The sequence below is a fragment of the Engraulis encrasicolus genome, chromosome 16 (genome assembly GCF_034702125.1).
Source record: "Engraulis encrasicolus isolate BLACKSEA-1 chromosome 16, IST_EnEncr_1.0, whole genome shotgun sequence".
Lineage (NCBI taxonomy): Eukaryota > Metazoa > Chordata > Actinopteri > Clupeiformes > Engraulidae > Engraulis > Engraulis encrasicolus.
The window spans coordinates 3,379,831-3,394,718 of record NC_085872.1 but is presented as its reverse complement, the minus strand read 5'-3'; the positions used below and the strand labels follow the sequence as shown (position 1 = coordinate 3,394,718).

The following is a 14,888-nucleotide window of genomic DNA, read 5'->3' as shown; positions in this document are numbered from 1 at the left end:
ATAATGCTAAAAATAACAACATGAATGGCCAAATAAAAGACCGTCACATGAGGCTCTGTCACTCAGAGGCCTGATGACTTATTTATTACATTAAAAAAAATATCAGAATTAATTAAAATTCACAAAATACAAAGTGTCCCAACTTTTTTGGAGTCCGGTTTTATGATCAATTTGAACACATTGGTAAAATAACAGTCCACTAGGCCTACAATGCCACCTTGTGGTAGGCCTGTTGACTTAAAGGCCAACTTTCGATAAAACAGTTTTACTCACTCCTTTCGAAGATCGGACGGTCACCCCAAGTTAAACTCACTTGCAAGGCTCTCATAGCGGTGCGTCAACTCTCCTGGCTGTGTTTCCCGGTGTTTCCCAATTGACATAATTAATGCAGAGAAACGAGCGAATCACGAAAGCCTTTCTGTGTTGCATCACGTCGAAAGAAGGCGTTGCCCACAAAGGTTTATATCGACCCATTTATCTAAAAACATGTCGAGTAATTTTTTTCTGCTTGTTTTCAAAACAAGCAACGTCTGGTGGCCCGAAACCTAGCTTAGCTTAGCTATCAGCTGGTTGCTACTCTCAGGTACACACACAGCACAAAGCCTCATACATACAGCAAGCTCACTCTGGTTGCTCCGTGCCTGCAGCTCGCCTAGGGGTCGCTGTCAAAAGAGCACAGCCCTGAATGGAGCCTGCATGCCTCCGTTGGTGCCCCTATAGTGCAGTACCACCCGGGGAAGTGGCGACTCTGTTTCCCATTACATTCTCTCAAAGAACAGGAGGACTGAGCCAATCAGAGACGCGTTTCCACAAGAGCAGGAGGAGTGAGCCAATCAGAGACGCATTTCCACGAGAAACACGGAACACCCTCTCGTTTCTCCACAAGCCACCTTGCTAGCTTGCAAAAACGTCTTGAAACAAAGCAACCAGAACGTTTTTTTAAACAGGACCAACGCGTAACACATTCAATAACAATGGGGAACACAGCAATATTAATGAAATGACGTTGAGAGGCCATCTTTAATGGGCAGAGTTAATTGTTGGCATGTTAATATACTTGACATACTTCCACTTTCATGCATGATTGCACAAAACATTGTGAGGGTGTGTATCTCAATTTGACAATCAAAATGGTTGATATGTCCCGTCCCTGCACCAGGTCCAACCAGGCACGACTCATTCATTTGGGCAGATAGGACAGAAGCCACCCAAAGATTTGTCCGCTAAGGTGCTTTTTCCATGTAGCCGGATAATTTTTGAAAAGGCATATGTCACAGGGGCAATCTTTTAAAATAAAAGGAACTTAAATTAGAGTGCTCTGGTTTCTGGTGGGACAAACTTCTGTGATGCATAAGATGGCCACATCCTAAGTGGCCATTAGGCAGGCAGCACATTCAGCTGTGACTGCTAATTGGTGGGCTGTGGTGATTGGAGCACTACAGATTAGCAGGCCAATATAATGTTGGCTAAACGGGAAGGTAGCAGGCGAATTCGCGATAGGCGCGGGTGGGGAACCTCCAGTTGATGTCAGACGCCGGTTGTCGCGCGAAACTCGAATCCTTTGCGATAGTTTTTTGTGGATATTTACTTCCCTTTTGCCTCGATTTCTTCGCAAATGGGGAAAACAAAAAAAAGAGGAAGAAAACTATGATTAGTCCGCAAAAAGAGCCAGAGGTGTTTTTAAATGCCAAAGATTTGGGCACATAGCTAAGATGTGCAATGGAAAGCGCCGGTGCGTTAAATGCGGTGAGGACCATGATTATGCCGATTGTGGATGTGCTAAACCTGTGTGTTGCAATTGTGGTGGGGATCATAGTGTGGCATTTAGGGGTAGCGAAGAGTTGAAGAGGCAGGTAAGGGCGCAGCACAACATTATATACGCGGCGGCAGCTAGTATGGCTAAGCCAGTCAGAGGTGGTGAGGACGTAACCAAAGAGGGTGGAGTAATAAAGAGGCTTCGAAACCCGCCCACCCAATGCAAAAGTGTGTGCTCAAGTTGGGTCTCCTAAGGGAGCGTTGTCCCCTCCTTCTTCTTGTATTTTTGAGGTGTTTGCAGGAGAAGTGCGCTACCGCCATCTACAGTGCTAAGGGGACTCCATTTATTCTCAACCTCAGGACTCCGAAGGTCTCCTAACCGAAGGTCTCCTAAAGGGGCGTTCACCCGACAGAAAGTGGATACCAGAAATGAACTAGAATGACTTCTCTCTGTCTAGAGTATATCTGACGTAACTGAGCGTAGCCAAAGACCTAGGACAGAATCGAGTAAGGTAAATCAGGTGATCTCTGTCGACATAAAGAAGCTGGTTACGTTTGTGGTGGCGGTAATTAATTCTACTATGGAAGTTAGAGCTAAGTCAGAAAGGACTCAATTGATTGTGAAAGCTGCGATGTGTAATCTGGGGTTGAAAGATTTGACATGGGAAGATGTGAATAAGGAGTTGTACTATCAGGCTAGGTCAGAGAGGCCAGGTGGATAGGTTCATGTTTCGCGTCCTTCAATGGAATGCTAGGAGCCTGCTCGCCAATAGGCAGGAGTTCAAGAAATGTATTGATGATCTACCATGTAAGCCGGATGTCGTGTGTGTTCAAGAGACTTGGTTGAGGCCGAATTTGGATTTTAGAATTAGGGGATACGTGGCTGTTAGGTGTGACAGGGTGGAAGGGGGTGGTGGTGGGTGTGCTTCATTTATAAAGGAGGGTGTTTCATTCAAAGAGGTAGGATCGAGATCAAGAGTATGTGTCAGTGGTAAAGATCAAGAGTAAGGATCAAGAGACATGGCGTGCACTGGACGCAGACCTGATGAAGACCCTAGAGCAGGGGTGTCAAACTCATTTTGGTCCCGGGGCTGCATACAACCCATGTGGACCTCAAGCGGGCCGCATTAGTAACATCATCGCAAAAAAAAAAACGTAAAGCAGAGGATTAGTGTTCAGCACTATCACGTTTTAAGTGTGTTGAATATGTTGAATATGATCCCTTTAAGCATGCCAGACAGCTGCTGGAGGAAAAGAAGACTGGCAAGCTTGAAACCACCAGGGAGCTGTTGGAACAACATATCCGAGAACAATACAGTGATCCGCAAAGGAGCGTCCCTCTAGGAACACCAGGATATGTACCTCAGCCCGCACAACCAACATCAGAGTTTAACACCATGCCTCCTAAGCTCAGTGAGATCAGGCACGTTGTGGAGAAGACCAGGTCCTCTTCTGCACCAGGCCCCAACGGAGTTCCCTACAAGCTATACAAGAACTGCCCCAAGGTACTAGAGCTGCTATGGTACCTGATGAGAACTGCATGGAAGAAGCAGCTCATCCCATCTGAATGGCAAAGAGTGGTGGCAGTCTTCATCTCTAAGGAAGTCAACTCCAAAGACACCGGCCAATTTCGTAACATCGCCCTACTGAATGTAGAAGGTAAAATCTTCTTCTTAGTACTAGCCAGGAGGACGACCAACTACCTGCTTGAAAATGGCTACATGGACACCAACTGCCAGAAAGCAGGAGTGCAGGGTTCCCGGCATGTGTAGAGTTCTCCACAATGATCTGGGATCAGATCCAGAGGGCCAAGAGGGAAAAGACAGACCTGCATGTAATCTGGCTCGACCTTGCGAATGCGTATGGATCAGTCCCGCACCAGCTGATGATCACCATGGACTTCTTCCACATGCCAACCTGTGTCGAGAACTTGGTAGCGCAGTACACTCGCCTCCAAAAGAGTTGTCGCCTACCCATCTGTTTGGAATAACAGCTAATAACCTGACTTTCAATTAATCACTTGGCTTCAGAAGTCACTCATATGAAAGCTACAACCCTCTCGAATGAAAATATATGTACAAAAATAAATGTCATGCACCAAAGAAAGATTGACCCTTTAATGAACACAGACAGGGCAGATTTTCACAAGACAAAAGTTTTGTCGCCTATCGAACATAATGTGAAAATGAGCAGATAAGTCACTTCAAAACACTTCAAATACGCAGATCGGGTGTCATACTTACAGTAATCACTGATTCACTCACACCTCTCCAGAAAATCAACTTTGGCCTTAGGTGTATGTTTAGGGTCATTGTAATCATGGAAAGCAACACAATGAAAATCAATGGAGTTCAATGAGAGATGGTGACATATTTGCTATTCGTAGAGCAATACATTTTTAACTTCATGATGTAATCAATGATAAAAGCCCTCACACACCAGCAGCATGCATGCTTTAGGCACCATGTATTTTTTCCAAATTCTTCACCTTTAAGATCGTTTCAAATGTATTTAAGTATACTATAAGTTGTCCCAAAATAACATTCTTTAAATACACACTTTTGAAGCATATTTATAAATACAAAAATACATACTTAAGTATATATTAAGTACACTTTTTTTTTTACTTGGGCAGTCATGGGTAAGCGGTGGGCACTCATGGGTAAGCAGTTAGGGTGTCAGACTTAGGGTATCCCAAAGGTTGCCGGTTCGACTCCGGACCCGTCTCCGTTGGGGCGCCATTGGGGGCAGCCCCCTTGCAAGGGTGAAGCATAAATGCAATTTCGTTGTGTGCAGTGTGCCGTGAACATGTGTGTGCTGTGGAGTGCTGTGTCATAAATGGGAGTTCCAGTTGGGCTTTCACTTCACTTCACTTATATATAAGTTATTATTATTATTATTATTATTATTATTAGCCTATTATTATTATTATTATTACTATTGTTATTATTATTAGGCCTATAACTGTTATTATTATTATTATTATTATTATTATTATTATTTTGCCTATATTTATATTTTTATCCCTGTACCAGTGTACCTTTGGTATTAGATATCTGGGTTCCCAGACAATAGCCCTAATATGTGCCATTCCATTCCAGCAGGTGGCGATGTAGACAGTTTTTTTGTTCTTTAAATTGTAAACAATGAAGACTGTTTAAAAATGGCGTCGTCCGCTGGTTCTCTTCAGCATCCAAGTTGTGCGTTGGAGAGGGTTTTGAGAAAGTTAAGCGGCAAACGTGCAGATACAGGCCACATACGAACATGTCAAGAGCTTCTGTATGTCTTGTCTGTTGACCGTTACACGAGAGACGCAAATTTCGCTGTTTATTTCCAAAGAAGTATCAACGCAACAGACAGCTTGTACGATGCCACTTTGACAGACGGCGATTGTAAGGTTCGAGTCTCCGTTGAGCCGAGATTAAATAACCTTATTGAGAAAAACATATTACGATGTGGCAGTACCATAAAAAACGTGGAGTTATACTTGGAAGAAAACACTGAGGGTGGTAGTGTCGATATTCTTGTGACAAATCTAGAAGTGGACCAGAGCGCCGACCAGGATGCTGCTCTGCGCGCGCTGTCAGGCGTAAATGTCAAAACATTGCCGTGGTGCGCAGGAGGAGCAGAACCCAGTCCTCTTCCACTGCGATCACGGAGAGGCACTTATCTCCCACTGTGGACCGACAACGACTTCTTTGGAGAAATGTGGCGTGACCAGCCACCTGAAAACGCAAGAGAAAGGAACAAGAGTAAGTTGCTCAAGTACGTTAATTTTACCCATTAGTATAGTGTCTGTGTGTGTGGCTGGAAGGCGTGAGTGTAAGTGTGGGCTGCATGCTGCAGGTGCCAATGGCATCTTGAGGGTGTGTTGTTTATGGTCACACTCACAGTGCCAAGAATATGATGCCATGGAATGGAGGGCGGGGGGCATCGCATGGGTGTGCTATGATGAAGAGTGCCTACAAGAGAGGACAGGTATGCGGACGCGTGCGCGTCTGTGTGTGTGTGTGTGTGTGCATGGTCTGTAAGCCTCCTCTGGTCCCGGGGCTTTGGGCTGTCACCATCTTCTCCATCATCCCAATTCCACATTGTGTTGCTGTAAATTTGTAGCCTTGATTTGTGTTTTCAGCTGGTCGTCCAGTTACACTGAGAGAAGTGCGCCACCGCTTTCTGACTGATGGAAAACTTATTCGTGGAGACATTCGTATCAGAATCCTCCAGAAGTCCAGACTAATGCACTATGGCAAAACAGACCAGAGTTGCTTATATCCATACAGGGTAAGACTTTTTCCCCCTGGTACTTTTTTACATGAAGCCCCATTAATAGAGAGCCCCTTTACACTGAAATACAAAAACAGTTTTGCTCACACTTTTCATGAGCTGAACTCTTTGATTTAAATCATTTTCGGCTACACATTTTCTTTGTCCATTTATGTAGCAAAGGGGAGTAGAGTTGCCCTGCCGGGACTCGAACCCGGATCCTCTGGGGTGGCAAACTGGGGCGCTGAGCACCACACCAAAGAGCCAGGCGTGTTAGCATGGGCGTCAGAGCGCACCCACAACATAGTGATAACCACTCCATCAACAAGCTAATTAAAATATTGCATGCAAATCTGTAATTTCTGCTGTGCTTAAACAAAAGCTTTCATATTTTTTTGCCTTTTGATTATCTTCAGGCTGAGCTGCAGGTGGCTGATGGGTCAGCAAGTGTTACGGCAGTCCTGTGGAACTCCATGTGTGTGGAGTGGTACAGGCGTCTACATCCAGGCATGGTGCTGCACCTTAGTCACTTCAGAGTGAGAGAGAGCTTCAGCCATCGCATGGGCCAGAACCCAGAGCGGGACATAGGTACGTATACAGTGTACAGCAATAATGAGTACACCGCTTTTGGAAAGCAACATTTTGAACAACATTCCAATAAGCATAGAGTAAGTTTAATACAACATCTGTTGTGTTTATACCAGAAAATTAAAGTTAATAGTACACCACAATTACAATACAAATAATTTTGGAAATGACTTTTTTCACTGATTCTCCTAAACACATAGTCAATATAAAAGACAGTCATCATATTTTTCAAGTCATTAACCATTAGACTCCAAATCAAATGCTATTGAATGAACCTACTGAGGAAAACTTTTTTGAAAGAAAAATCTAAAAATGAATTTCAAAGACATTTAGTTTCATAAATAACGCAAGCATTAGCAGGTCTCAATTACTGGAGTCATTCTTTCATTCAAGTAAAGCTTTAACGGTCTTCTAATAGCATTGACCTTTCTACAAAGTAGTGTAAAACAAATGATTTGCTTTATCATTAGCATGTTCGATGTCAAACAAATTACGCTGTACATGACTGCAGTTTCTGTCACAGCAAACAGTATTGCTGACTTGAGCACACAGTTTGACAGGTACATTCAAAGTAAAGGTTTTCATCACTACAGTATCTGTCAAAAGCAAAGCCACAGCTGTGTTTTCATCCATTGTTTTCTCTCTCTTAGAGATCAGTTTGAACTCCTCTCACCCAGAAGCCATCATTTCCATAGTGTCATCAGTGTCTCCAGACTGGTGCTTACCTGACGTACCACATCACTTTTGTAAGGGGTATGTATGTATTATGTCCCTCACGAAGCCTCTATAGCACAATGCATATAGTCATGCAGCTCAAAGTGCAGTAACAGATTGACAGAAAAGGGGGCTGGGGGTAGGCGACTAGTAATAGTGTACATCTTTGGGGTTTGGTATCACGCCACCAGCGCCATTAATTACCTAGCCGGATCGCATCGTCACCTGCTCATAGCAGGATGGGTTCTGTGTCTTCACTGGTGCTTGCCTGGCATACAGTACCACATCACATTTTTAAGTGTGCACCTTGTCATGGATACATAGTGGAATTTCATTGCTTATTAATGGAGTTGGTACAATGAGCAGAGGCGTATCTTGCCACCAAGCTAGGCAGACAGCCGCTTGGCGCCCCTAGACGGCAAATAACAGCTCAGACTTTACCATAGTAGTTGCCATTTTGTTTCAAATGTTCTTTCTTTTCAATTTTCGCTTGGGGCCCCAGCTGACCCTAGAATTGCCTCTGACAGTGATTTGTGTTGCACAGTTAGGTTGATACACAGCTGACAGCCCTAATGGACAACAGTCAGCTTTGATATGTACATAATTCCATATGTGTTCCTTCACAGCTGTGATGCCCTCAGTGAGAATCTAATGTGCTGTAGTCATTCATTTACAATGAGAGCACATTGAATGAGAAGGTGTGGCCGAATGTTTGACCAAGTGTAGAGCCACATAGACCAATATTGCATTCAAGAGACAATAATTTGATCAAGTACTGGGCATGATGCAAAAAAGATACTGAAGTCATGCAAGATCTCTTTTCGCATGTTTAACCCATTAAAACACGGAGTTATGAATTAGTTGTTACCAGAATGGCATTGACCGAGTCGTAGTGCATTGCCAAAGGCCCTGTTTTATGTCATAGCAGAGTAGTACTATGGTAATTAACCTTTCAATGACTATTACAGTGTGCCTCAGATGGTACAGCGTGGATTATGTGGCTACTTCTAATTTCTGCTCCTCCTCCTTTCCCCACCAAAATCTCTTTGAGGATCTAACAACCACAAACATATATACCGTAGTCTGTGACAAACTGTCTTAAAACGTGTACAGTCTGATTTAACTGAATTGAATTACATGTTTGACCTGTCCCAGGAGTGACCTCCAAAGCATTCCCCACGGCAGCATCTGCGATGTGCTGGGCCTGGTTATCTTTGTTGGCAGGCCAGAGTGCACCCAAATTAAAGGTGAGCTTGTTTTCATCTTCGTTACCTTCTTGTGATGGAGATGTACAACTGATAATGTAAAGTAGCTTGGACCTTGTAGTACCATATTGGCCCGAATATAAGACAGGGTTATTGTTCTAAAAATAGCGCTTTAAAAAGGAATGTCGTCTTTTTTTTTAACAAACTGGACAAAAAAGCTCTTAAAGTTGAATTACCAGAATTATTCGGCCACCATACCTTCACAACACATTTCCCCACCACCAAAGATTTACCCGTAAAAGGGGGGTCGTCTTATATTCGGATCAATACGGTATGGGCATACTTTGCAAAGGTGAGTATGCTGCTTTTAATTCTTTCGTCTTCTACCTGATGCTCTTTGCATGCAGTGTCCCTCCCTGTGAATTTGTTGTGTGTGTTTGTTTTCGGAATACCGAATGATCAATAGATAGAAAGATGGACATTTTTCGCTGGATCCAGTTGGAGGATGGGTCCTCTGATCAACCAATCATGGTGAAGTTGTACTCCACATCCCAGCCTGATGTTCACAGCGCAATCCAACCAAGTGAGTAGAAACTCACGTTTCACTCTTAAACTGTTACTTCATTTACCCAGACGCTCATATCTCTCTTCATAGTTTGACACCAAACTAAGATTTAGACAAAATTGTGTCTAACTAACAAAATGGAGCACAACTACAACAAAGGGCATCTGGTAATGCCTTTTGTGTTTGTCTATCCCAGTGGCTGTATTTGTCTGCACCAGACTCAAATTGGTCAAAGGATCAGAGTTCTACTACCTGACCAACACACAGTACACACAGCTGTACTGCACAGGTAGCCATATGAAAAAAACAAATATAATATTTACAGCACATGCGTTCTAGAAACTGTCTGAACATCAACATACTACATTTCTTTTGAGAGTTACTGCACAGGTAGCCAAATGAAAAAAAACAAATATAATATTTACAGCACATGCGTTCTAGAAACTGTCTGAACATCAACATACTACATTTCTTTTGAGAGTTTTGTCAATGACAGAGCACTACTGATACTAGTGTCTGTTTGTTGTTCATATATATTGCAGGCACTGGCCGGCCTCTTACAATCCCCTACAAAGGAATCCGCCCATTCAGACAGTTTCTGCAATGGCTCGATCAGATGGATGAGAACGATGTGATGAACCGCTCGGTGGTTGGAGGGTACTTCATTTTTCCACCCCCTCCATCTACACTCACAACGTTTATGGAGGAATGGAAAGGTATTCCTAGGAAAGCCATTATTAGCGGTTTCAAGACATTATTAGTTCTAAGAACAATTCAGTTCAATGGCAAAGTCTTCAACGGCCATGCTGTGTATACACATGGGGTAAAGGGTGTTGGTGCGTGTCTGGTTCTTTTTTGTGTGTTTCCAGAGCAATCTGGGCTGCTCCGTGGAGATGAGCTGAGAGTGCGCTGTGAGAAACTGCGCTACAGGGAGTCACAGCGGTTTTGTGTCCAGTGTACTATTGGCACAGTAGAGTATCATCACCAGGTATGTACACAAAAAAAGTAATGATAAATAAAAATAAAAAAAATTTTTTTTTTAATTTTAGCCATTATTTTACTGAAAAATATTCATGTAGGGCGCTAGTTTTAGCTCAGTGGGCATAGAGGTGAAGCACTTTGAATTTTTTTTTTAAATTACGTTTCTTACTTTCCCAGTCTATGTCTGTCTGCATTGGAAAATGAAAAACATAATTTCAATTCTTTGTATGACCAGCGCATGTAAAGAAATTGACAATAAAACCAACTTGACTTGACTTTGCCCTCTTTATAGAGAGAAAGATGTATCCCATTTTGGGACTGGACAATATAAACAGTTTCAAAAACAGTCTTCCATTTTCATATTTCTATACACAACAAGCAGGGGTTCAGGGTGGCACTGACCATCTAGTAATGTGTTGCCTGGACATTTTTACTTTTACTTTCTCCAGGATGACACCCATCTGAGTTTCCTCTCGTCGTCTTCTCTCACTGCTCCTACAAGCCCAGGAGATCTCCCACAAACAAGACGGTGTGTTTTTATTTAATCTAATTTCTAACTTGTGAAAACAATGTCAATTTAAATACAAAGGTTGGGTACTATTAATATATTTTTTGCTTTTGTTGTAGGAGCACACCAAGACCACAGAAAAGACCAAACCCCATCACAGCAGGAACTCCCAAGAGGAGGTACATGGTGTTGAAATATGAATCATGCTGAGAATGTGGTTTGCTTTTTATTTGGGAGGTTGTATTTTTAACCCTTGGTTTACCTCCCGCAGACGGTGTTTGCCTTCATCTGAGCCTGAAGAGGTTTCAGAAAGTGGTAAGTGGCCTGGCCGAAAGATAATCAGGAGCAATGTGTAAGGGACAACAGATGACGGGTGAATGCAACAAAATTCATCAATGCTGGCAGGGAGGGCTTACTTCAACACACAGAGAAAAGTAGATTAGTTCCATGAAATACTGGGATGTAATGTAAACTCAATGGCACAGCTATCATACTATAGTATTTACAAAACATTTCCAAATAGGCCAGTGCTTCATGTATTATTCAGAATAATCATCAATGTTTTGTAACAGTTGGGAGTAATTCTGTGTTGTGTGGTGCAACCTGCTTTTCGAAAGAGGAGCAGCATGTCAACATGAGGAATTGCTATAAACTTTGTGTAATTGCATAGTATAATTACAAAATATAATCACACACTTGAAACTGTGATGTATAAATAGCACTGGAACTACAGCAAGACACAATACATCACTGGTGTGGGAATTACTTTTCATAAACTAATATGCCTGTCTTGGTGTACTAGTGCAAATTGATATTGCTTGACATACTGTAGTTTGAAAAACTAGGTTGAGTCAAGATAAATCAAGGCTACATGTTTTTTAACAAATACCTAATGAATCTTAATTACACTTCCGAAAAAAGTTCAGCATCACTCTGTCTTCAAAACAATATAACCACCGTCCCGAGAATCCTTTAAGCCCCATCTCTCAAAACAATTTTTGACTGACAAAACATCAGTGCAGTAATGCTGCATTCTTTGTTTTGTTTTAGATTTGTCTCTTTTTGATAGTGCCTTGGAGTTTCTAATTGGAGACGAGAGAGATTTAGATGCTGCCAGCGACGAAGACGGTGACAATGACAGTTTTTTCTCAGTGGACACTAGCCCATCAACCAGCCCTTTCAGTCTCTCCCAAGCTGCCATGGAAACCATTCCAAGAAGCTTCTGTTTCCGTCGGCGACACGTTCAGGCCAGCGCAACAGGTCTCCAGCCCAGCAGCTTCCAGAAGCTCCTCCCATTTGAGGAGCTGGACTCATTCAGTCCTGCAAAGTTCTACCATGGCCATTACACGCTGCAGTTGCGAGGTATTGTTACCCACATGTACAGTAGGCATCCATCCAGCAATCAAACAGTCTTATTTTGGCCAAAAAGTATGTTGTTTTTTAAGCCACAGATTCACAGATGTTGGCTCTGGCATTTTTATGACCTTGTGTGTGATTAAATTATTAACAGAGGACAATTTTGCTTTGTCACCTATGCCTAGAGACTATATGGATGAAACTTTGCTTTTTTATGATCTCTATGTAGTTCTGTCGGATAGAGTGGTCCTGAATGCTCTTTTCTTCCCTGCGTCTGTGGACACCAACCACTGGAGGCCCCTCCCACAAACACATGCCAATAGCTGGGAGAGTATCCTGTCGCATGGGGGCTTCTCACCCCACATCCCAAACCCAAGTCCAGGTAAAACTTGCAACAGATGTGGTGTTTTTACAAATTGGGGAGTGGGGTGAAGTTATAGACAAGCAGGAATGAAAGTAGTAGAAAGCATGTCTAGCATTTATGTCTATTATGCTATCACCCCCTCCCTCAAACAAACAATAAACAAACAAAGTAAACATGCAAACAAAAGAAACACATGCACTGTAGATCTACTATATCGCTGCATGACCTTTTCTTTTTATAGGACACTTTTCTCAAATGGCATAGTGTGGTTGTATGTTTTTCTAATTCAATAGCAGACCTTACTTAAAGGTATTTTCAAATGTGGGTTTTTGCCCAGCATTAACCCTATTCGCTTACCGGTACAGTGCACTGGCTGTACATTTCATAGCGGCTCTACGCACCTGTGCACACTGGTCTACTTTCACCCCTGGAGACAAGTGAGATATGAGTGACACTAGATGTGTGTTGTTTGTGTTCTGTTCCTCCTCACAGTGGACTTGATGGCCACCAGATCTCAGCTGGCAAATCAGAAGTTTGTGTGTGTACTGGAAGCGTGTTCGCTGGGCAGGAATAGACTAGAGTTGGTCCTGAGTCGAGCCTTTCTCCTGCAGAGCTAAGATGGAACACTTGATGCATTCATTGATGGCTGATATGCAGAGTTCACACTCCTGAGAGTTACTCGCTTGAAACCTTTGTACTGAAATAAATATGAAAAGCACTTTAATTAATGTTGTCTGTATAATGTGTTTATTTAATTAAATATTCATACACATTTGTGCTTGTATTTAAATGCATTCGTTGTTGTTGCATGCCTTATGTCTTGTTATTAATAATACTTCAATAAAGTGATTTTTTTGTTACTTAATGTTCAAGATTATTTGTTGTCAATGCATTGGATGAACAGTACATGACTTAACTTTGTAAAATAGGCATAAAATGACTTAAGCATTGTTACTTTGTGCTCCTCAGTGCTTAGATAAAATGAAATACTGAAATGTAAATTAGCTTATGTAATCAACCTAGCTGACTGTAGCCAAGACAACACATTACATTACACTAAGCTAATGCTTTTATCCAAAGTGACTTAAAGTTGTTTACAGGGTATTGGTTACAGTCCCTGGAGCAGCATGGGGGTCAGGTGCCTTACTCAAGGGCACCTCAGCCATTGATTGTGTTAGGGAGTGGAAGGGTGGGATTTAAACCTGCAACCCTCTGATCTATAGCCCATGTCCTCAACATGACATGACAGGATGTAAGACAAGCAGACCTTCATACATAACACATATTTATTACTGTGTAGAATAATAGAATAGAATAAAGAATATTTAGCAGGCATTTTACACAGAAGACCAACTTAAAAAAGAAGGCATGGACAGTAACATATGCATATAGAGTGTTGGGAAATTGCTTGTCTAGTGACAATACATAGCATTTCTGAATTGATGCTCCAAAGACTGGCTGAAGGATCTTATTTGTTGCACTGACTGATTGTAATACTATGTTGCATGCAGATGGATTGAAAAAGACATTTCTTTAAGTACCCTATGATCCAGATATGGCCTACCTCATCTCAATGGAAACCCTGGAGTAGCCTTGTAGACTTGTGCTCAATTCAAGCTGTGATACCAGTAACCGTGCAGGCTGATAACAGATGTAACATGCTCCCTTTAGAAGGAGTGAGTGAAAGACAGATACACCCCTGCGTTGTGCACCATTACCAAGGGTTTTATTACACCAACAGAAAGGTTGTTAAAGTGTGCTATGTCATACAAGGCCAAGCATCTTTTGGCCCTGGCTGGGTTGTTTTTTGTTACTTTGTCACCATGTGTAGGGCTGGTGTATCTGTCACCTAGTAGGCCAATCTGTCACCTCACAGGTTGAAAATATGTATAGTTTGTATAATGTATAATTACATACATACAAATATATAATTAGAAAAAGCAAAATATGGACTTGGGAAGCACACCATTGGTCTAGTCGGGGGGAGATCAATGGGGTTTTGGGGATCAAGGATAATGGCAAATATGTAGAGAAGCGTGTAGGAAGTTAAGCAGCCAATGACACTACATAGAGGGATGAGGAATGTTTTGCTAGGGCCTGCAAGGTTATAATATATATTTCATCATACAGTGTCTGGATCTGGTTGGTTACCTCTTGCTGTAGCCTGTAAAGTCGTGCCGCTGTTCATTTAGAGCCACAAGAGGGGGCCCTTGCCTGTCTTTGACATGAACCTAACCGACTTGATTTAAGGATCAAACGGCACAAGAGAGAGAATATTTCTTGAAGTAGAATATTTAGAGCCAGTTAAATGCTTCAACAAGGTTGTTTATTATTCTAGTTATTTATATTGAGCTAATGGGCACCCAGTCTTTCATACATGTATTTGTTATAGAATAGGTTGAATAGAATTGGTTTTCACACTTAGTGATTCTGGAAGACCTCTGCTCTATATTCCATTCATTTTCACCTGACAGGGAGCAGCTTTATTTATGACTGTCAGTGTCTATCCTATGACTGTCTTAATCTTTGACTGTTGGGAGGACAATTGGCTATGAGTTCTAAAATGAACCTGTTACACTTCACCTGCAA

General features: G+C 42.2%; 1 protein-coding gene across 3 annotated transcripts; it reads left to right on the top strand.

The window, feature by feature from the left end:
* Positions 1 to 4,912: 4,912 nt before the first annotated feature.
* On the top strand, positions 4,913 to 13,023 carry si:ch73-71d17.2 (RPA-related protein RADX). 3 transcript variants are annotated; one of them, XM_063218298.1, is made up of 15 exons: positions 4,913 to 5,507; positions 5,888 to 6,036; positions 6,435 to 6,606; positions 7,257 to 7,359; positions 8,476 to 8,567; positions 8,992 to 9,108; positions 9,287 to 9,379; positions 9,633 to 9,806; positions 9,960 to 10,078; positions 10,521 to 10,600; positions 10,702 to 10,758; positions 10,851 to 10,894; positions 11,630 to 11,941; positions 12,165 to 12,317; positions 12,792 to 13,023. In XM_063218298.1, the coding sequence occupies exons 1-15, from the start codon at positions 4,919 to 4,921 to the stop codon at positions 12,914 to 12,916; spliced, it is 2,379 nt and encodes a 792-aa protein (XP_063074368.1). In that variant the 5' UTR covers positions 4,913 to 4,918; the 3' UTR covers positions 12,917 to 13,023. The 3 variants fall into 3 exon arrangements, with proteins under 3 accessions (XP_063074368.1, XP_063074367.1, XP_063074369.1); XM_063218297.1 differs by having other exon boundaries at positions 10,699 to 10,758; XM_063218299.1 differs by having other exon boundaries at positions 5,245 to 5,520; positions 10,699 to 10,758.
* Positions 13,024 to 14,888: the final 1,865 nt, after the last annotated feature.

Excerpts from the sequence above, each read along its gene's own strand:
- si:ch73-71d17.2 (XM_063218297.1), top strand. The coding sequence starts at position 4,919 with ATGGCGTCGTCCGCTGGTTCTCTTCAGCATCCAAGTTGTGCGTTGGAG. Across the intron at positions 10,079-10,520 it reads CAGTAGAGTATCATCACCAG|GATGACACCCATCTGAGTTT; the intron begins GTATGTACACAA and ends TACTTTCTCCAG. Across the intron at positions 10,759-10,850 it reads GCAGGAACTCCCAAGAGGAG|ACGGTGTTTGCCTTCATCTG; the intron begins GTACATGGTGTT and ends TACCTCCCGCAG.